Below are 21,236 nucleotides of genomic sequence, written 5' to 3'. Positions count from 1 at the left end.
GGAGTTCTTTGTCCTTCTAGATGCAGGGCAGTCCTCTGGGGATTCAGAGGTCGCTGGTCCCTGGGGAGAGCATCGCTGGAGCAGTGTCTTTAGAAGGGGGGAGACAGGCTGGTATTGCTGGGGCCAAAACAGTTGGTGTCTCAGTCTTCTCTGCAGGGTTTTTTCAGCTTAGCAGTCCTCTTCTTCTTAGATTGCAGGAATCTGAGTTCCTAGGTTCTGAGGAGCCCTTAAATACTAAATTTAAGGGCGTGTTTAGGTCTGGGGGGTTAGTAGCCAATGGCTACTAGCCTTGAGGGTGGGTACACCCTCTTTGTGCCTCCTCCCAAGGGGAGGGGGTCACATTCCTATCCCTATTGGGGGAATCCTCCATTTGCAAGTCTAAAAGTCAGAGTCACCTGAGCTCAGGACACCTTAGGGGCTGTCCTGACTGGCCAGTGACTCCTCCTTGTTATTCTCATTATCTCCTCCGGCCTTGCCACCAAAAGTGGGTCCGTGGCCGGGGGGGAGGGGCAACTCCACTAGCTGGAGTGCCCTGTGGTGCTGTAACAAAGGGGGAGAGCCTCTGAGGCTCACCGCCAGGTGTTACAGTTCCTGCAGGGGGAGGTGTGAAGCATCTCCACCCAGTACAGGCTTTGTTACTAGCCACAGAGTGACAAAGGCACTCTCCCCATGTGGCCAGCAACATGTCTCGAGTGTGGCAGGCTACACGGGTAGTTGGTTAAGGTTTCAGGGGGCACCTCTAAGGTGCCCTCTGGGGTGTATGTTACAATAAAATGTACACTGGCATCAGTGTGCATTTATTGTGCTGTGAAGTTTGATACCAAACTTCACAGTTTTCAGTGTAGCCATTATGGTGCTGTGGAGTTCGTGTTTGACAGACTCCCAGACCATATACTCTTATGGCTACCCTGCACTTACAATGTCTAAGGTTTTGCTTAGACACTGTAGGGGCACAGTGCTCATGTACTTGTGCCCTCGCCTATGATATAGTGCACCCTGCCTTAGGGCTGTAAGGCCTACTAGAGGGGAGACTTATCTATACTGCATAGGCAGTGTGGTTGGCATGGCACCCTGAGGGGAGTGCCATGTCGACTTACTCGTTTTGTCCCCACCAGCACACACAAGCTGGCAAGCAGTGTGTCTGTGCTGAGTGAGGGGTCCCCAGGGTGGCATAAGACATGCTGCATCCCTTAGAGACCTTCCCTGGCATCAGGGCCCTTGGTACCAGGGGTACCAGTTACAAGGGACTTACCTGGATGCCAGGGTGTGCCAATTGTGAAAACAAAAGTACAGGTTAGGGAAAGAACACTGGTGCTGGGGCCTGGTTAGCAGGCCTCAGCACACTTTCAAATCAAAACTTAGCATCAGCAAAGGCAAAAAGTCAGGGGGTAACCATGCCAAGGAGGCATTTCCTTACAACCATCCATAGAGAAAATTAGGCAAAGAGATTCCTCAGAGAAGCCTATCCTACTTGATCATCTCCAAACAATAGTGTATGGTAAAAGTGTGACCAGATCTCTAGGTGGCTGCTTTACATATTTCAGCAAAGGATATATATATTTTCCTCATTAAAGTAGGTGTAGCTGCTTTCCCTCTAGCAGAATGAGCTTTAGTCTTATCGGTGGGCAGAACCTTATTTGCTTTCTGGTGGTAGAACAGGATGCAGGAAACTAACCTGGATATAGATTGTTTAGACATGGCTAAACCTGTACAGACAGTGCCATAGATTATTAATAATTGATTAGACTTGTGAATATTTTTTGTTTTGTCTAGATACAATTTTAAGACTCGCCAGACGTCTAAAGTATGAAGAGCTCTCTCAGCTGGACTGGAAGGGTGCTGAAAGAAAGTAGGCACAGAAATGGACTGGTTAATGTGAAATTTGGAAACAACTTTTGGTATGAATTTCGGAGTCCTCATAACTACCTAACTACTATGGAACACCATATATGGTTTGTGAGAGCATAAAGCCTGAATCTCACCAACCCTAGCTGCTGACTTATTAGCCACTAGGAAAGCAGCCTTCCAGGAAAAGTGTTGCAATGGGGCTTTATGGATGGGCTCAAAATGAGCCTGCATGAGATGTAAAAGTACTATGTTCAATTCCCAAGGGCAGGGGGGTGAAGGTGGAGGGGGTGCGACTTATTGAGAGGTAAACTTTTTTCAAAACCTTTAAGAAGTCTTTAATAACAGATTTGTTTTTTTTTTTTAAAAAGAGTTGTGAAAGACATTTTCTATAGGCAGTAATCACTGCAAAATGGACCTTAATAGCAGACAATTGTAAGGCTTCTTCTTGGCATATCATTCAATCAATCAAATTTCTTAAGCGTGCTACTCCCCGGTTAGGGTCTCAAGCCGCTGGGGGGGGGGGGTGACTTACTGCTTGAAGAGCCAGGTTTTGAGGCGCTTTCTGAAAGCTATTAGGTCCTGGGTCTTGCGTAGGTTGGGGGGGGAGGGGGGTGGAGGGAGTTCCAGGTTTTGGAGGCGAGGTGGGAGAAGGATCTGCTGCCGGAGGTAGTGCGTTGGATGCGGTGGACTGTTGCGAGGGTGAGGTCGGCGGAGCTGGCGGGTCGGGATGTGGAAGTTGATTCGGTCATTGAGGTAGGCCGGTTCAGTGTTGTGGAGGGCTTTGGGAGCGTGGATTAGGATTTTAAAGACAATCCTTTTGTTGATGGGCAGCCAGTGTAGGGATCTGAGGTGGGCGGAGATGTGCTCGTTGAGAGGAGGGTTGAGGATGAGATGTGCAGCGGCGTTCTGGATGCGCTGGAGTTTTCTCTGAAGGCTCGCTGTGGTCCCTGCGTAGAAGGCATTGCCGTAGTCCAGTCTGCTGCTGACAAGGGCGTGGGTGACCGTTCTTCTGGTTTCTATTGGAATCCACTTGAAGGTCTTGCGTAGCATGGAGAAGGTGTTGAAGCAGGAGGATGATATGGCGTTGATTTGGTGAGCCATGTAGAGAGACAAGTCTAGTATAATGCAGAGATTGCGTGCGTGGGTGGTGGGTGTCGGGGTGGTCCTAGGGTGGCAGGCCACCATGAGTCGTTCCTTGGTGTCTTGTTGGGTCCGAAGATGATGATCTCAGTTTTTCCTGAGTTCAGTTTGAGGTGGCTTGCTGTCATCCAGCTAGCGATGGCGAGGAGTCCGGCGTGGAGGTTGTTCTTGGCGGTAGATATGTTCCTCATGAGGGAGAGGATGAGCTGGGTGTCGTCGGCGTATGAAATTATGTTGAGGATGTGGGGGCGGACGATGCTGGCGAGCGGAGCCATGTAGATATCGAAGAGGGTGGGGCTTAGTGAGGATCCTTGGGGGACTCCACATATGGTCTTGGTGGCTTAAGACCAGAATGGAGGGAGGCAAACTCTTTGGGTTCTTTCGGAGAGAAAGGAGGTGATCCAGTCCAGGGTTTTGTGGCGAATTCCGGCGTCGAAGAGGCGTGTGCGAAGGGTTTGGTGGCATACGGTGTTGAATGCTGCGTAGAGGTCTAGAAGGATGAGGGCAACGGTTTCACCCTTGTCCAGTCTGGTCCGGATATCGTCAGTGCAGGCGATGAGGGCAGTCTCGGTGCTGTGGTTTCTGCGGAATCCAGAATAGGAGACGTAGAGTATGTTGTTGTCCTCCAGGAAGCGGGACAGTTGTTTGTTTACTATCTTCTCTATGACCTTCCGCTGGGAAGGGGAGTTGAGAGATAGGTCGGTAGTTTGTGAGGTCTTCGGGGTCTGCTTTGGGTTTTTTGAGCAGGGCGTGGACTTCGGCGTGTTTCCAAATATCTGGGAAGGTTGCGGTCTCGAAGGAACTGTTGATGACCAAAGTTCGAGCTATAACACCAGACTCACATTCTCTACCATTTAAACATAAGCTGAATGTTAGCCTCCTTTAGAAAGTTCATGCATTCTTGTGACAGATTCAAATGTCCATAATGTACAAGCTCAGGAGCCATGCTGCCAAACTTAGAGGAGATACTTGTATGAACCGTTTCAACTCTGAACTTTATGAGAAGGTCTGGTCTGCATACAGCTTCATGTGTGGACGCTCCCAGATGTGGAGAATGTCTGTGAAGCACCATTGTCGGGGACACTCCAGAACTATCAGAATCATTCTGGCCTTCAAGTAAGACAGCTTGATGATTAGTAATGAAATTAGGGTAATTGGAGGAAAAGTGTAGAGAAATTTGCCAGACTAAATCGATCCATTGGGCATTCTCCAATGTCCCTAGCTGGTAACACCTTGAGGAGAAGGTAGGGCATTTTTTGTTTTCAGCTGTTAAGAACAAATCTATGTGAGGAAAACCCCACATGAAGAAGATGTTGTGAATGAAGTCATCGTGAAGAATCCACTTGTGGTTTTTCTGAAGCTATCTGCTTAGGGAGTCTGCTTGAATATTCTGAGCCCCTGCGTGATTTTAAGGTCTCTGGCTAACAACTTATTCCAAACCGTCTGAGCTTCCCGAGACAAGGCTTTGGACCTTCTTTCCACGTGTTTTTTCAAATAGTACATTGTTGCCTCTCAGGGTGCCATGCCCACAAACCACTGCCTGTGGCATAGGTAAGTCACCTCTCCAGCAGGCCTTACAGTCCTAAGGCAGGGTGCACTATACCACAGGTGAGGGCATAGCTGCATGAACAATATGCCCCTACATTGTCTAAGTCCATTCTCAGACATAGTATGGCTACACTGCACTTAGAGTATATGGTCTGGGAGTTTGATATCAAACCTCTCAGCACAATAAACCCACACAGATGCCAGTGTGAGATTTGAAAAATGCACACAGAGGGCATCTTAGATATGCCCCATATATGTTAGCCAAACTGCTAGTGTAAGACTGACCTGTCTGTGTCAGCCTGCCACATTCAGACAAGTTTCTGACCACATGGGGTGAGTGCCTTTGTCACTCTGTGGTCAGAAACAAAGCCTGTCCCGGGTGGAGGTGCTTCACACCTTCCCCCTACAGGAACTGTAACACCTGGCAGTTAGCCTCAAAGGCTCAAGCCTCGGATTACAGTGCCCCACGGCATTCCAGCTAGTGGAGCTGCTGAAACCACCAGCAGAGAAGGAAGACAACAACTGATTCGACCCCAGCCCTACCGGCCTGTCTCCTGCTTCAAAGAACCTACAAAAGTACTATGACACATCCAGTGTGACCAGCGACCTCTGCCAAGTTCCAGAGGATTGCCCTGCACCCAAAAGGACTCCCACCTCACTCCGAATGAGTGAGTCATAACCACTCTGTACCCAATGCCCACAGCCCATGTCGAGGTGGCCCAATCAGCTAGAGAGGATGCCCGGGCAGATTCTGAGCAATTGCCCACCCTGGGTTGACCTCCTCACCCCTCCATGACGACGTCTTCAGAGGGAGTCCGGAGGACCCCCCCCCCCGACTGCAAAGCTCCGGATGAAGCTTTCCGATGCCTAAAGACCCTGCACCCACTGCTCCCAGGCCTTGGAGACCCCGACTTCCAGTGCAGCAACGTTCAGCAGGCAGCTCTACTCTGTCCAACTGGTGGTGTGCCCCATATACCCCCCCTGGACCTCGTCTGCAGCCTCCGAGTGACCCACGGGGTCCCCTCACAGACCAACATTGGAAACCAAACGTCTTGTTTGCACCCTGCTGAGTTAGGATTTCCTGGATCAATGAACATGAGCAATAAATATAACAGGCTCTCCTGTGAAAGAAACACTTTTCCAGCCTTTTGTGCAGAACCCCTTCTGTGTATCTGATTGATTGTACTGTTAGCATAGTGCACTAGTCACTCTAACTAAAAGTCCATACTGTATAAATTCTCTCCATAGTCTGAAAGTCTAGCAGGAGGGTTAGACCAGTCAGTCATCTAGATATTTACATCCCCAGATGCCTCAGGTAGACAGCCACCAGAGATGTACACTTTTAGAAGACTCTGGGAGCTAAGCTAAAGTCAAACAACAGTACTTTCGAATGATAATGTTGAATGCCAAGTTTGAAATGGCAGAATAATTGTGTGTGCTTCTTTAGCTCTGGAACATGAATGCAGGTATCTTGTAAATGTGTAGCGACCAACCTGTCCCTTTGTTGTAGGCAAATGTAGAAAACATAGGAAAACAGGATCTTTTAACATCTGATCCACTCTTCTTGCCATTGCCCTTTATTTGTTCTGGTGACTGTTTGGAACATTTTTTTTTTACCACTTCTTTCTCCATTAATAGCCGAAGTCCTCCATCAGCCTGTCTTGGCAACAGGGGCACTTATATATCAATGCATTTCTCCACAGAGACAGAATGTTTAAAACCCTTTGAATTTTCAGCCCCAATGTCTTTATGCCCTGGTTGGAATGTTGAGAGAAGAATATCAAAAACACAGTTTGAAACCATTCTGTACAACAATTAGAAACCATCTTGCAGAGGATGGGGTGCCTTGATGGTAGATGGGTTATGCTTCGACCCGCCAGCCTCCGAGAATTAGAGGGAGAGCTAGGGAGTAAAAAAAAATCCTAGTGGGGCTTTAACCCCAGCACCTAATATCAGTTTACCTTCTCAGTCTTAAATAAACAACCTATTTCTGGAGGTAAACCTTGTTTGCTGCTGTGAATGGTGGTGGTGTTTGGGGGATGAAGTGGGGGGATGGGTGTCTGTACGATGGGATGCAGTTGCCTTTTCAAAGAAGAAGTGTAAGCCTGTTGCTGGTGCCTATCTTTACCAAACTGTTTCACACTTATCAGCAACAGACCCCCACCCCCCAAACAGGGATTTGGGTACAATTATGACCCAACGTGTGATTCCCTTAGAAAAAACTTTTTCATGTTTTCGGTTTTTGGCAGAGTTACTTGAAATCTAAACTGATACAGGTTTAAGTAAGGCTATTTTCAAGAGAGAAAACATGGAAATGCAGGGACAAATTAATGCAATTCCCCTCTTTTTTGCCTGCTTTATGTTGCCTCGTCAATTTTAATATGGTACTAGTCCTTTTTGTGCACAGTACAACTCGGCATTCGAGTAAAGTAGTTCTTTCTCTATTTCTATTCTGAAGGACTATGCGTTAGTCCTTCGTTTATTCCTCTGCCCATATACACGCGCGGACCTAGTTTTTCTATTCTGTTCCCGCGGCGTCTATTTAAAACTCTGACGGCGCCCGATTCGGTTGATTCCGGGTCGCTCGTTTCAGAGGTTAGGTCCAACACTATGGACCAGTGATGACTACGTGAGTAGAGCGTGGGTGTTTTCAGTTTAATAGTTTGGTGCGAGGAGAACAGTCGGTGATTCTTTGGTTTAATTAGGATTAACATTTTCTTTTCGTTACGTTATACTATGTGTTGCAACTTGATTCCATACAACTCTTGACACAGAAACCTTTCTTTTACATGGAAAGACCGTTTTTGATTTAATAATAGTACAACCATATACATCTATTTGCTTGCTTATCAATGGAGTTTCCTTTTAAATTGTTTATAAGAACCCCACATATCAATGGATATAGCTTTATTGGCTTCATATATATAATGTAACACAAGACACTGATTTTGTTGTTATTTACTGCGCTTAGTGTCACTTTGAGTCCTTGAAACGTGCCTCCCAAGGAACCGGTCTCTATTTGGGGATGGTAAGCATGATTTGTCACATTCTTTTCTATGACCCATCACTTATATATGTATTTAACTACCCGTATAATTTATCTTCTGGGTACTGTTGGTATGTTTCTTATGCTTCTGTCTTCTAGGGTGACCAGTATTAACCAGTCTACTAAAATGTAAGTGACCTAATTTGAGATTTTCTTTTTGTTGAAGAGGTGTTTAAAAAACTTTTTTGTTTATGTTTGGTCCTGATGAAGCGTCAATGTATCCGGTCGGACCACTAGACGCGAAACATGTCGACCCTAGCACAGAGGTCCTATAATACCTAGGGTCCTCTGTAGTACATTTATTTTTTAAAGGTATTGAGCATTACATCTCAATCTGTTACTTTCAATTTTTGATTTTAATCTTGGTCTTTATCCTTGTTTAATCAGATTGAATAAATGATGGTGTTTGTTGGATGAATAACCAATTTTGACCTCTTTTTTCCTCTCTATTGTGTACTGGTGCTGAATTCTAAGCATCGTAGTCTGTATAGTTGAATCTACCAGTCACTATCAGAAGAGTTCGGTTCAGAGCCCCCACATCTGGGTGCCCACCAGGCATTGCAGTGCCGGCCTGGTGAGGAGCAATTCCCGATGATGATGCTAGTCATCCATTGTGATGCTTGAGGGCCCTTGCTCCTGAGACTATTGGTCTCCTAGTTTGACAGCTTTATTGGAACTAAGAATGTGAGCCAGTGTAAGACATGCTGGGATTTAGAAGATTTGGAAGATTTCTTAAAGAACAAGTTACTTACCTTCGGTAACTATTTATCTGGTAGAGACATTTTCTACTTGCAGATTCCTTATCTTAGAATTTCTCCAGGCATCAAACTGGATCCGTACCCTTGCGCGCAGTTAGGTGGCGATGGTCAAATCCGTGTCTGTCGTTGGCATCGTGATGATGTTGGGGTCAAATATAGGCGGCTCCTCGGTGCGGTGACGTCAGCTTCTTTTCACGACTTTCCACGCCAAAGGCGGAGCCATTAAGAACACTGAAGTGTAATGCCAGAGCTAAAGCCCTAAAAGGGGAATCCCTGTCCCTAGAAATCAGTTCAAAAGCAGGGAGGATGAGTGGTTCGGTAAGGAATCTGCAACTAGAATAGGTCTCTACCAGATAAATTGTTCCGAAGGTAAGTAACTTGTTCATCTGATAAGAGACTTTTAGTTGCAGATTCCTTACCTTAGAATAGATACCCAAGCAATACCATCCTCGGAGGAGGGCTGCAAACCAAAATCATACTAGAAAGTCCTGCAGGACTGAACGACCAAAGTAGCCATCTCTGCAGACCGGACTGTCCAGGCAGTAATGTTTAGTAAACGTGTGCAAGGACGCCCACGTTGCTGCCTGACAGATGTCCAAGACAGGAACTCCGCATGCTAACGCTGTGGTAGCAGCAGTTGATCTGGTTGAGTAAGCACACAAACCCTCTGGAGGTTGCTTCTTTGCCAAAAGTGTAGAACATTTTGATGCAGAGAAGCATCCATCATGAGATAGTATGCTTCTGCACCACCTTTCCTTTCTTCACACTCACATACCCAATAAAGAGTTGATCGTCCACCCGGAAATCTTCAGTGCAATTAAGATAGAACGCCAACGGTCTTTTTGGATCCAGGTGGTGGAGTCTCTTCTCATGAGAAGAATGTGGGGGTGCATAAACAGTAGGCAAAGTGATGGATTGGTCCATGTGAAAAGGTGTGAGATCCTTCCAATCCCGATTCGAAAGCCAACAATGCAGATCTTTCACAGTCCCCTCCAAGATCTGGACCATGTCCGAGAGAATCCCCTGGTGCCACGCCCACTGGAACATCAGGTCCCACTGCAGAGCCTGCATATGCCATCTGGTGTGTGGCACTTGCAGGATGCAGGAGGCCAGGAGGCCATGAGGCCCAGCAGCCCCAGAGTCATTCTCACTGAAACCCAGGATAGAGGCTGAAACATTGGACTGCAGGAGGTTCGCCATAGTCTGAACGTGGGAGACTACTTTCTGGGGCATGCCGCCTTCAACAGCCAGTCAAGGTAGGGACCTCTTCCCACCTCTTCCCAGGCCTTCAAAACTGACCTCAAAGCTCTCCTCCTTCAAAGACACTTCCAAATTTAATTCAAGCCCTCTGTTTTCTGAAGGAAGTCCTTCCATTATAGGAAATTCTGTTCTCCATGCCTATAGAAGTGCCTTCCCAGGGTGTTTTTGTGTTTTGAGTGTCTGCCACTTAATGCAGTATTATACCTCTACCTGTATTTTGTACTCTTTTGTAACATGCACACGGCACCTTTCCTTTTACAACGTATCATTTGCTACCTCTTATATCTTGTTTGCTTTTGATACATGCACAACGGCCACCACTGCCTCATGTAACGTAACTATTGTTTTAGTGTTTTGAGTGTCTACCATTTATTGCAATTTGTTTTTTGTTTTTTTGTTTTTTTTTTAACCTCTACTTGTACTTTATTTGCTCTTGTAACCTGCACACGTCACTTTTTCCTTTCGTAACGTATCGTTTGCTACCTCGTGTATATTTTTTTGCTCTTGATACTTGCACAATTATCACTATTGCCTCATGTAATGTAACGTTTGTTTTTGTAACAGGCTCACTTGTAATTCTTCTCCTCTTGTATCTTTACTTTGCCTATTGTGAAGCGCTCTGACACCTTCGGGTAAAGTCCGCGCTATATAAAAACGCATTAAATAAAATAGGGAAGACGGAAATCGCCGACCTGCGCAGATGAGCTGCAACCATCGCCATTACTTTTGTGAACACCGGAGGGGCACTGGTAAGTCTGAAGGGGAGCACGGTAAACTGTAAGTGCTTGTGACCTAACACGAACCGTAGGTAACGCCTGTAGGCAGGCAAGACGGGGATATGAAAACAAGCGTCTTGCAAGTCCAACGCCACCATCCAGTCTCCTGGGTCCAAGGAAGAAAGGACCGGAACCAAGGTGAGCATTTTGAAGTTCTCCTTCCTGAGGAAGAGATTAAAGGTCCTGAGGTTGATTGGACGTAATCCCTTGTCCTTTTTGGGCTCCAAAAAGTAGCGGGAATAACAACCACAGCCTACTTCTGGCGCAGGAACACTCTATGGATCCCTTGGCCAAGAGAGCTGCAACTTCCTCATGGAAAAGTGCCAAGTGATCCTCCGTCAGGTGGCCAAAAGATGGAGGTATGGCTGGAGGGAAAGCCTCGAAAAGGGGGAGAGAGTAGCCCCTTCAGACGATATGCCAAACCCACCTGTCTGTTGTGATGGAGGGGTGGAACGGACTAGGAGGGTTTGGACGCTGCAACGGGAGCAGGGGTAGACTGGGCAGACCTGTGGTTCCCTGTCCCACGAGCCCGTGGGATTCCACGTCCCTGGGGAAAGGACACAGCTTGGAGACCCTCCTGTGTCCACAAAAGGGGCGAAAGGTGGACTGTTCGGGACGAGGGGTAGTGGAAAGCCAAAGGAACTGAGCCGTAGCCCAGGAGTCCTTAAATCTGTCCAGCGCAGAATCTGCCTTATCTCCGAAGAGGAGAGAGCCATCAAAAGGGCATGCCATTGAGGGTCTGCTGGACATCCCCCAAAAACCCAGAAGTTTTCAACCAGGCATGGCGTCGTAATGCCACTGTTGATGCAACTGATCTACCTGAGTCTTGGTCGAGTCCAGCCCCCATCGAATGGTGAACTTGGCCGCATCTCTCCTGTTGGCAACAGTCTAGGAGACAATCGCACAGGCCTCCTCCGGGATCTGTGGCAGAACTTGCCAACCGTGTCCCAAAAAGTCGGTATAATGGCCTAAGAGGCATGTGGTGTTCACCGACCGCAATGCCAGACTGGAGAAAGAAAACATCTTCTTCCCTAAATGTTCCAGCCTTTTTGATAGCCTATCTGGGGGAGTGGAAGGGAATGCGCCAGATGACGAAGATGCCTGAATGACCAAGCGTTCAGGCGTTGGGGGTTCGGTCAGGAATTTAGGGTTGTTCAGAGCGGGCCGATGGCGGCGAGCGATTGCCCTATAGGTTTGGACCAGTTATCCAGAAGGACATCAGTGAGGGCTTCACTGAATGGAAGGAGAGGCTCTGAAGCAGGTGCTCCGAGCTGAAGCACCTCCGTCAGGAGATTAGTCCTGAATACAACAGTAGGCAGTTCAAGGCCAAGGACCTTGGCTGCCCTATTGACCACCATGGAGTAAGACATTCCCTCTGCCATAGCCATAGTAGGAGGAGACAGCATGCCAGAGTCTGGGGAAGTATCAAGACCACTGGCTTTGTCCAATTCCTGAGCCCAGTCCATGTTTGGGTCATCTTGCTGGCATTCATAATAGTCCAGTGGCCCCTCTACCCTTCCTCGCATTCTTACCCATAGAAAAAAGGGTCAGGATCCAACCTGGGGCAGCTGGGCCCCATCGAAGCTGGAAGCCGTTCCGGCTCATCGAAGATCAGGATCGGGTCAACGTAGATTGTGGGAACAACCGACGTCAGGAGCGTCGACAACTTCGCCTGCGCTGGGGAAGGTCTCAGTGGTGCTACCGACGCGGATCCGTATGGGACTCACAGTGGGCGGAGCCGGCGTGGAACCCGAAGGGCCCCCCTCTGACTCTCCATGCCCCGAAGGTGCCCCTTTGGTGGGGGTGGGGGAAGTGGGTAAAAAAAAAAAGAAGGAAAAAAAAAATTTGTTCTGCCCAAAAATGGCACATGGCCTCAAAATTCTTTTAGTTGGGCAGAGGTCACTCTGGCTCCCAGAAAGTCGGGGAGGAGCACAACAGACCCAGTAGTATGCTCTGTGGATGGAGGCCTAGAGCGTCTATGCTCTGCCATCGGTGCATCGTCCGAGCGACAGGGTGAAGTCGAAGAATGCCTGACCTTCTTCGACTTCCTCTTTTTCTTACCTGAATGTCCGAATGACTTCGAGGACAAGCGGTGGTGACTCTGCAGCCAGTTTCGATGCAGAATCGAATGCTGGGCCGCCATTAGCTTTAGGGGCTTCTACCTCAAAGCCTTTGGGTGCATGGCCCGGCACTCGGAGCACGACTTTGGGTCGTAGTTGCGTTCCAGACATCATTTGGTGACAATCCTTGCAAGGCTTAAACCCGGTCTTCGGGGACATCGAGACGCACCAGTAGTCACCACAAAATTTGACAAGCGTGTCGAGGCCGGTCAAAAGTGACCAGGGTAGCTCTTCTCTGGATCAGCGTGTGGCACAGAATGAAAAGAACTGACGTCACAGCGCCGCCTATATTTGACCCCAAACGTCACCACGGCGACCATGATGCCAACGACCGACGCAGGGTCGACCAACGACACCTAACGGCACGCAAGGGTACTGCTCAAAGAAAAGTCTCAGGATCCAGTCCGACGTCTGAGGAAATGCTAAGGTAAGGAATCTGCAACTAGAACTCTGTTAGATAGAGCTTTACACCATTTTCACTTAGCTCAAAGGTTTCTGGAAAATAAGTCCTCAGGTAGGTTGTGGTGTGCCTATCTGTATTTTATAATGCCGGATGTATCCTTGCAAATTTAAATTATTAAAAGTGAAAGAATTCCAGGTTCCACTTACACAGGCTAATCTATTCTTACAAATATGACTATAAATGAGAATCCTAAGATCCTGAACAACTTATTACAAATGTACAGCTATTAACTTGTCAGTCTATAGCCAAAATGTAAAATATTATTAGCTCCACAGGACCACTTTGTTGTAACAATTATCTGTTATTTCCCAGCATATCAAGTGAAATACTGTGCTAATTAAACAAAATTCTGAATATTATTAAACTCCTTAAAGTGTAATATTACACTAGCCAGGGATAAATATTTAATTATAATGAATACATATTAAAACAGAGCCTATTTTGCCACTCTGTAGTACAGACTGGACAAATGCCTTTGCCTGCAGCCTCCGCCTAGGGTCATCTGCACTACCACTAGGTCTGGACTTGCACCCAGCAAAGCCAGATCCAGTGTTTAACTCAGGATTACCGGGTGAAGAAACAAAAGAGAAAAACGTTCAAGGCACTCCTTAAAAGTCCATTCTTTTTCATGCACGGCCAAATCAAATTCCCTGTAAGGTTGGAATCTTGGAAATCATGCACAACCATGTATTTTAGACTCTAGCATATAAATTAAATATTTGTTATGGTCTCATATCCACAGCACTTTAAGTCAAAACAAGGCTTTCATTTTCTTGAATCCTGCTCTTTTAGTTTGAGGAGTGGATTTAGAACATGGTGGATGACCTGTCCTCTTTCAGACTGCGTAAATGACCATGCACTCTAAATAGGAAAGACAGACATCAAATACTTGACAGAGGTCACATCTGCAAAATTTTTGATCAGGCCCTAAATCAGGCAACTAGTCTATTGAAACAGAAGAGACCAACAGAGAATCCAATTGTTTTTAATATATACATCTGAGGTCCTTTTTTATGAGAACAAAACATCTACACCAAAGGATGTAAATTACTTAAAAGGCACTATCAACTAGGAAAAGTGTCTCAATTTGGTGCAGAAGGATTCATGAATGGATGAATCAAGATTCCTCGGAGGCGGAATTAAGTAGAAAAAGGTCAATCACTGTTGACCTAATGCTGGTACCAACTGATATAAAACACAGAAATGTCTAAACTATCACCTTAAAAGACCAAATTACTGTAAGATTACTTATCGTACTAGCACAATTAAGTGATTTCATTTATCTAGCTTCACTTGGGAGCACCAGTTCTAAACATGTGGATGGAAAAGGTAAAGAAGCTAACAAATATTGATTGGGACAATTAAGTCCATATAGCTCTAATACTGTATTCATTAAAATTAAGTATGAATGAAAACCAACGTAATTAAATACCCAAAAATATGGTACTTGTTCAGTGGGTAATAAGCAAACATTTAAAACAAGATGAAATCAAAAGATAGAAAAGTAAGTGGGAATAGGCTGGATGGATTTAAATCATTTTTCTTATACTTGGATATTAGGCCTACTCATGTAACCATTTATGTACATCATTAGTGGACAACCTAAAAGAGAAGCCTTTTTTTCTATCCTATATAATCAACTGCCACTAAAAGCTGAAAGGACTAGATGTAATGGGGACTTCTTCAAAACACAATTGTAAAATTATAAAAAAATAATAATCTTGTGTGTTTAGGGTATGCTAATGAAATTATCATCTGGTTAAACCAAATCATCTATGTTAACTCACAGTTAATTACTCAAATGGAAAATGCACCATAGCCATAACAGAAAGTTTGGACCATGATGGAGAATAAGGTAACAGAACAGGGAACAAAATGGTTTTAGTGAAGGAATAATTTGGGCTTTCTGAACCTTATGCACACAACCGATCGACTCCCCTGGTTGCCAAACTAGGAAAGAAAATGTTTTAATTCAAGTGCATACTGTATAAATTATGACTGATGTTAGAAGTACTAACTATAGCATTAATTAACCTAAACCTGAAAATGATTATGCTGTATAGCAAAATACTGATTGGACCATAATTCATTTTTTGGTTTTGGTTTTGGGCTGGACTAGAAATAACAACAAAATCCCTTAACTGTGTAATGGCAAATAGCCCGCTAAAATAAGTAAATAAAAACATAAAAATAAGTTTAGATATTGTACTAAAACTTACTATTACACTAATGCATGATTATATATCTCACAGAAATAAAATGATGGTTGTGCCTTTTTAAACATCTACATATTATGCATGTGCACACACAGACACACAAAGCTAAGCTAAAAATGTATCAAAGGTATCAATGTTTAACATATTCCAGGGTGGTTGTTATATTTGTTGGAGGACACCAATCTCTTACTTTACTTGTATTATGTTAACAGAGATTTGTATTGTGCAGTAAAATGCTCAAAACATTAGTTTTCAAGTTTAATTTGAATAGACGTTTTGTTCTGTTAATTAAATGTGTTTGCACTTTGTCAAAATACTACTGTGTTGAGGTTAGGGTGAACAATGACCACTACAGCTGTAATTAAATGCCTAGTCACAACAAACACTGAAGGATTTTGAGAAAGACATTTTTGAAAACATAGCAGAGTTCACATTTACACTCAAGTGTAAAGTCTTGACTACTTGCATCCAGCTTTTAGCATGTAATAAAATACCTGCAAACCGTACTCTAATCAGTGTTTAGCTATGTGAAATCTTACCAAGGCAAACTGATTGACTTGCACATACAGTACTTCAACTTCTTTATCTGTGACTTCTGTAACCAAACCTTTGCACTCCTTAAATGCCTCTAGGTAGAAGTGCAGCCACTGTTTCTGCAGTTCTTTATCTGGGTAAAGTGTATAGTCAACTTCATTTACACCTAAAGGAACAAATACACGTATTGTTAAAATGCAGATCAATGTTTTACCATTTACATGATACTCAACAATGGCCAGGAAAAAGGAAACTGCTGCGTACTTTTATCTTCTACTCTGCAACAACACTATCTAAAGAAACTTCAATTAAGAGTACTACTACAATGGCAGTGGCATTAAGTTAGTTTCAAACAAAAACACCCAGCTTGCAGTGTGATTTAAGTATGTTTATATAATAGAAAACCACCATTCTACTATTGCCAGTAAAGTAACAGATCAAGGGCAGCAAAGTCATTAGGTCCAGCATACTGAACAGCGCATCCACTGTTGCTAGGCATACTGTGGCTTACTAAACACATGTAGGAGCTTAGAGCCCACACTCTGCTTATTGTTGATTGTCGTCCTTTGTCAATCATTTGCCTGCTTCTTATTTGTGTTCTAACTTGTCAATCTTGTCTTTGTTCCTTCTAGGGTGCACTGAATCTTTACCGTTGCTTTGATTGCCGGAATCTTTGCTTCCTTTTCAACCACTACTTTTTTCTTTTGTGTGATGCATTCCATGAGTGCATGTGTTTTAGACCAGTCACGCTCATGTACTAATCCCCCCTAATTTGCTTGCTCTCTGTCGCATTCCTCCCAGCACACCCTCCCTTTTGCTTCACCCAACACCTTCAGTATTGCTTACGCTCTCCCCCGCCTTAAATAAGAATAAAATTAAAAAATCTTGAATTTTTTTTTTTTTTTAATTTACCAATCCAAATTGGAATGGTAACTAAATAGGAAAAACACCTGCGTCATTCTGTATGTACATGAATGTGTAGTGTGTGTGCCTACAAAATCACGCAACACTAGCCTAAATGCTTTTTTCTTTGCATGCTCGTGTTTTTATTCTCATGCATGTTTTACCTTTTCCTGCATTAGTGTGATTATTCTACCTTTTCCTCTGTGATGCACTGGATTTTAAGGTCAACACCTCTCTGATACCTTTTGCACACAATTTTGACTTTTGTGTCGTTTCCACGTCGCCTTTAAATCACAAACTACTTTTTTTTTTTTTTTACAATTTACAAACTACTACATAGATGGGCCGGAGAGCTGCAGGGATAGAGTGAAATACCCAAAACAAGTATTGGCAATGCTAATCAGTCGTGTTTATATTTACATACAAATCATACCAGCTGGCATTGCCAGCACTTAGTCTTTAATAATGCCCGTCATGATCGATGTCGTATCGCTCACATTTCTGCTGCAGTTTTCCTAATGACCACCAGGTGGCACAAAAACGTAGCTTACTTCTATTTAAATGTGAATGTTTGAAATACTGGGTTCGGAGCAGGACTAATGACAAATCTACCAACAGCAAAACCAAGTAGTAGGTCCTGTCGGCAGGTCAATCACAGAAAGGGAGCAGAAGAGCAAATAACAGCAAGGCAACTGAAACGGACACGAAAGCCATCCAATCTTGACCAAGGATTGGCTCTGCAAAGTATGGTATACAATGCAGAAGGTTTATAAGCCTGCTGCAAAGAACATATATGTATTTTATGTGACAAGCTGAGTGAATTAGTAAAGCCAGCCGTTACCAGGGCTTTAAAACAAATGAAATAAATGAGTGAGGGGGGCTGTGGAGAGATGAAGGGCAATTTTGCTGGGTGGTGGTGAGGAAATCCAAGAAGGTCATGGGAGGGGAAGTGGCAAAAAAGCTTGTTAGTCTGGATGCCACCAGTGTTACAGACTGTGATAATGGGTATGTGACAAGGTGAAGTAATGTGTCTTTTTTGGCTTTTTTAGTGTCTTCTGAGAACCTCCTGAATGAGGGGAGAAGCGAAAGTAAGGTGATTGACATTTACTGCTGCACACATCACACACAACCCCCCCCAACCCATTAGCAATTTTGTTACCAGATCTGTCTTTTACGTAGGCTAGTGTTTTAGAGGGACAGTTTAACCAGTAGCAGAGATGGCATCTTGTTCAATGACTGCTGCTGAAGCCGTAACTTGAGTTATGGGGGACAGGTCCGAGGCAGGATCAGAGACCGAGACAGCAGATCCTAAGAGAGAGCACCTGAGGGAGAGGACAATGGAGCAGAATCGGAGCGATTTTTCAGTAAGCGGTGTCCCATCCGATGAATCCTCTTCCTGGGACTCCGAGGGAGACGAAGAAGACAGTTGAGCCATCCCTTCGCAAGCAGTCTGTGCAGTGGAACAGCAGGTTAGTCCAACCCAGGGAGCAGGTGCGTGCCACGACAAGCACAGACCAAGTGCTTTCTTGGCAGCCCCCCAATTTAGTTCAGCCCCAAATTTCACCGTTTACTAGTGATGCTGGATGTAAAGTCGATATGGCTAACTTTTTGCCAGTGGACTATATCCATCACTTTTTGAATGTTGACTTCCTTCAGCAAATTGTGCAGCGAACACATCTGCATGCAGAACAATTTCTGAGAGAGCATGGAGACACTCTAGGGCATGCCAGTGGACTCCCACTTCGCTGGTGGGGTTAAAGATATTTTTGGGCCTTACACTAAAAATGGGGTTAGTGCAGACACCCACCCTGCAGTTCTATTGGATGACCTGCACGGTTTGGGTAACCCCCATCTTCGCACCGTACATGAGCAGAGATCGTTTTTTTGCTATTGCAGAACATGCTGCATTTCAATGACAATTCAGCTACATTGACCCCGGTACCATCCAAACCATGACTGGTTGTTCAAAATTCAGGCTGTAGTGGAACACTTGTCTGCCAAGTTTCCAGAGATCTATACTCCTGGAAAGAACATAGCCCTTGATCCTCTACAAAGGACGGCTGCTGTTTAGGCAGTAAGTTACAGGCAAAAGAGTTAATTGTGGCATCAAGCTGTATATGCTGTGCGAGAGCTCTTCTGGCTACGTGTACAGCTTTAGAGTGTAGAGAGTGGGCGACAGAGGGAAGGACTGCCCTTCCACATTAGGGGTCACATGAAGAGACTGTATGGGAGATTGTTCAGCCACTCCTTCACAAAGGTTACAACATTTATGTGGACAGTGAGCTCTACAAAGTTGCCATTTTGGCCTGCGGTACAGTCCGTTGTAACCGCAAAGGACTCCCGCCAGAGCTTGTTTGCAGGAAGCTCCAGAAAACCCAGAGTTCTGCATTGCGTTCCAAATAACTTCTCGCACTCCAGTTCTCAGATAGGCGTGATGTATATATGCTCACTACAATTCATGATGAGAGCACTTCCCCCATCACAGTTTGGGGTCAGATAGCCAAAGTCCACAAGCCCACTTGTATACTTGATTACAATAAGTACCTGGGCGGGGTGGACAAGAATGACCAGGTTCTTCAACTATACAATGTGTGTAGTTAAACTTGCACTTGGTACAAGAAACTGTTTACACACTTGATCCAGATGACAACATACAATGCGTATGTTGTTTATTGTCAGACCACCACAGGAAGACTCATGTCTTTACTTGACTTGCAGTTGTCTGTGATTGAAAGCCTCACTGCTGCTACAGAAGCAGCAGCCTCCACTTCATATGTTCTGGAAGATGTGGCAAGGCTGCAGGAGTGACACTTTGTTGATCACATTCCTAAAACACCCCAAAAGGATCGTCCATGTCATCGAAGTGTGCTTAAAGCATGGAAAGCAGCAGGAGAGTCATTATTGCTGTCCCCAGTGCCCATCTCAGCCAGGCCTCTGTTTCCCTACTTGCTTTACGTTGTATCATACTTAAGCAAAGTTCTGGGAAATCAACTGAGGTGGAGCTGCATGGCTGTGCATGGATGCTGAACGTCCATGGGCCACTGCCTCATTGGGCAAGCAGCCACAGAATTTTAGTTTATCCATTTCAGGAAATCAAAGACTTTATGGCCTCCTTGACACCTTTATCCACCGTCAGACCGTGGTAGGTGTTCTGTCCGATTAAAGTGCAATATAGTCCCTTATACTGCACATACTAGTGGACAGAACATATTCCACATTGTCACGGAGTACCTTGTGTGACAAAATGTTAAAGGTGTGACTGAATTTTGAAGTTATTATTAGTGAGCTTATGTATGCTACATAAGGACCACCCTGATTGCCAACAAGAACCAGAGTAAGTGTAATAAGTCAAACGAATGTCCTGGGAGACATATTCACTAACATTTCTACTTGTAAGAAAGCGTGCAAACTCAATTTGTAGCTTCACTTTCAAAGCACAAGTAGAAGTGTTGGTGAATGAGTCCCACAGTATATTTGTTTGGATTTATACTTTACAGACATTAGGTAGTATTCACTATCATGTCTGCCTTAGTTTCAACTGTAGATATGGTCGCTCAGTACGAGGAACAGGCCTCGCACGGCATACTCTGACACCCTCAACTTCGATCCACAAACTGGAAGGAGTTGGATTTAGCACAGTAAATGCACTGATGGCGCATGAAAGACATGTTTTCTTGAGCTTCAAGTAGCTAATGGCGGAAGACATTAGTATAGGCTCACTTGGCAATTATGCAGGATTTGGACTCTGATGAGGACAGAGACATGAACGGGTAAGAAAAGCTGAGGGTAGGTGTGCTTTCCCAGGGACACTGCACAGATAAAAGGCAGATTGTAAAGGTAGTACAGATGCTCATCATCTTTATCTATGGATTCAAACCCATTGCTGCAATGCTGGCACTGAAGGACAGTGACATGTATGGGTCAGTGTTTGACCTGCTTGCCATCTTCATCCTCCGTCAGAACTTAGTAGATGTTCAATCTGCTGTAAAAGTGCATTATAGTCACAGTACTGCATATAACAGTGGCTGGGACATATGCTATGTTCTCACAGACTGACCTGTGTGACAAACACTACCCTTTTCATGGTTTATGATGCACTCTTTAGGGAACTTCACAACAATTCCCCAAGTCTGCCTTAGTTTCAAGGGTACATATGCTCGCTCAGTACAAGGCATTGGCCTCACAAGGCATACTCGGAAACACCCAACTTGCATCCACAAACTGGAAAGAGTTGGATATAGCACAGTAAGTGTGCTAAACGCGCATGAAAATGAAAATGTCACTTACCCAGTGTACATCTGTTCGTGGCATCAGTCGCAGTAGATTCGCATGTTCTGCAATAGCTCGCCATCTGGTGTTGGGCCGGAGTGTTACAAGTTGTTTTTCTTCGAAGAAGTCTTTCGAGTCACGGGACCGAGTGACTCCTCCTTTTGTCTCCATTGCGCATGGGCGTCGACTCCATCTTCGATTGTTTTTCCCCCGCAGAGGGTGAGGTAGGAGTTGAATTGTAGTAATAGTGCCCATGCAATGGAGTGACTAAGTATGCACCTATTTAAGGTTGAGATGATACATATATAAATAATTGAAGGTAACTTCCAAACTGCTACAGGCTCCCGGGGAGGCG

The 21,236-nt window shown here is 44.9% G+C and overlaps 1 protein-coding gene across 1 annotated transcript in view; it reads right to left on the bottom strand.

The window, feature by feature from the left end:
- Window positions 1-21,236, bottom strand: part of ETNK1 (ethanolamine kinase 1) — a 173,908-nt gene that overhangs the window by 55,334 nt on the left and 97,338 nt on the right. The window contains exon 6 of the mRNA XM_069228571.1: window positions 15,715-15,875. Coding sequence (XP_069084672.1) covers window positions 15,715-15,875 — 161 coding nt within the window. The remainder of the gene's footprint in view (window positions 1-15,714; window positions 15,876-21,236) is intronic.

Source organism: Pleurodeles waltl, chromosome 4_1 (assembly GCF_031143425.1).
Source record: "Pleurodeles waltl isolate 20211129_DDA chromosome 4_1, aPleWal1.hap1.20221129, whole genome shotgun sequence".
Taxonomy (NCBI): Eukaryota; Metazoa; Chordata; class Amphibia; order Caudata; family Salamandridae; genus Pleurodeles; species Pleurodeles waltl.
Note: the sequence above shows the minus strand (reverse complement) of the source record. Positions and strands in the feature narration are given on the sequence as shown.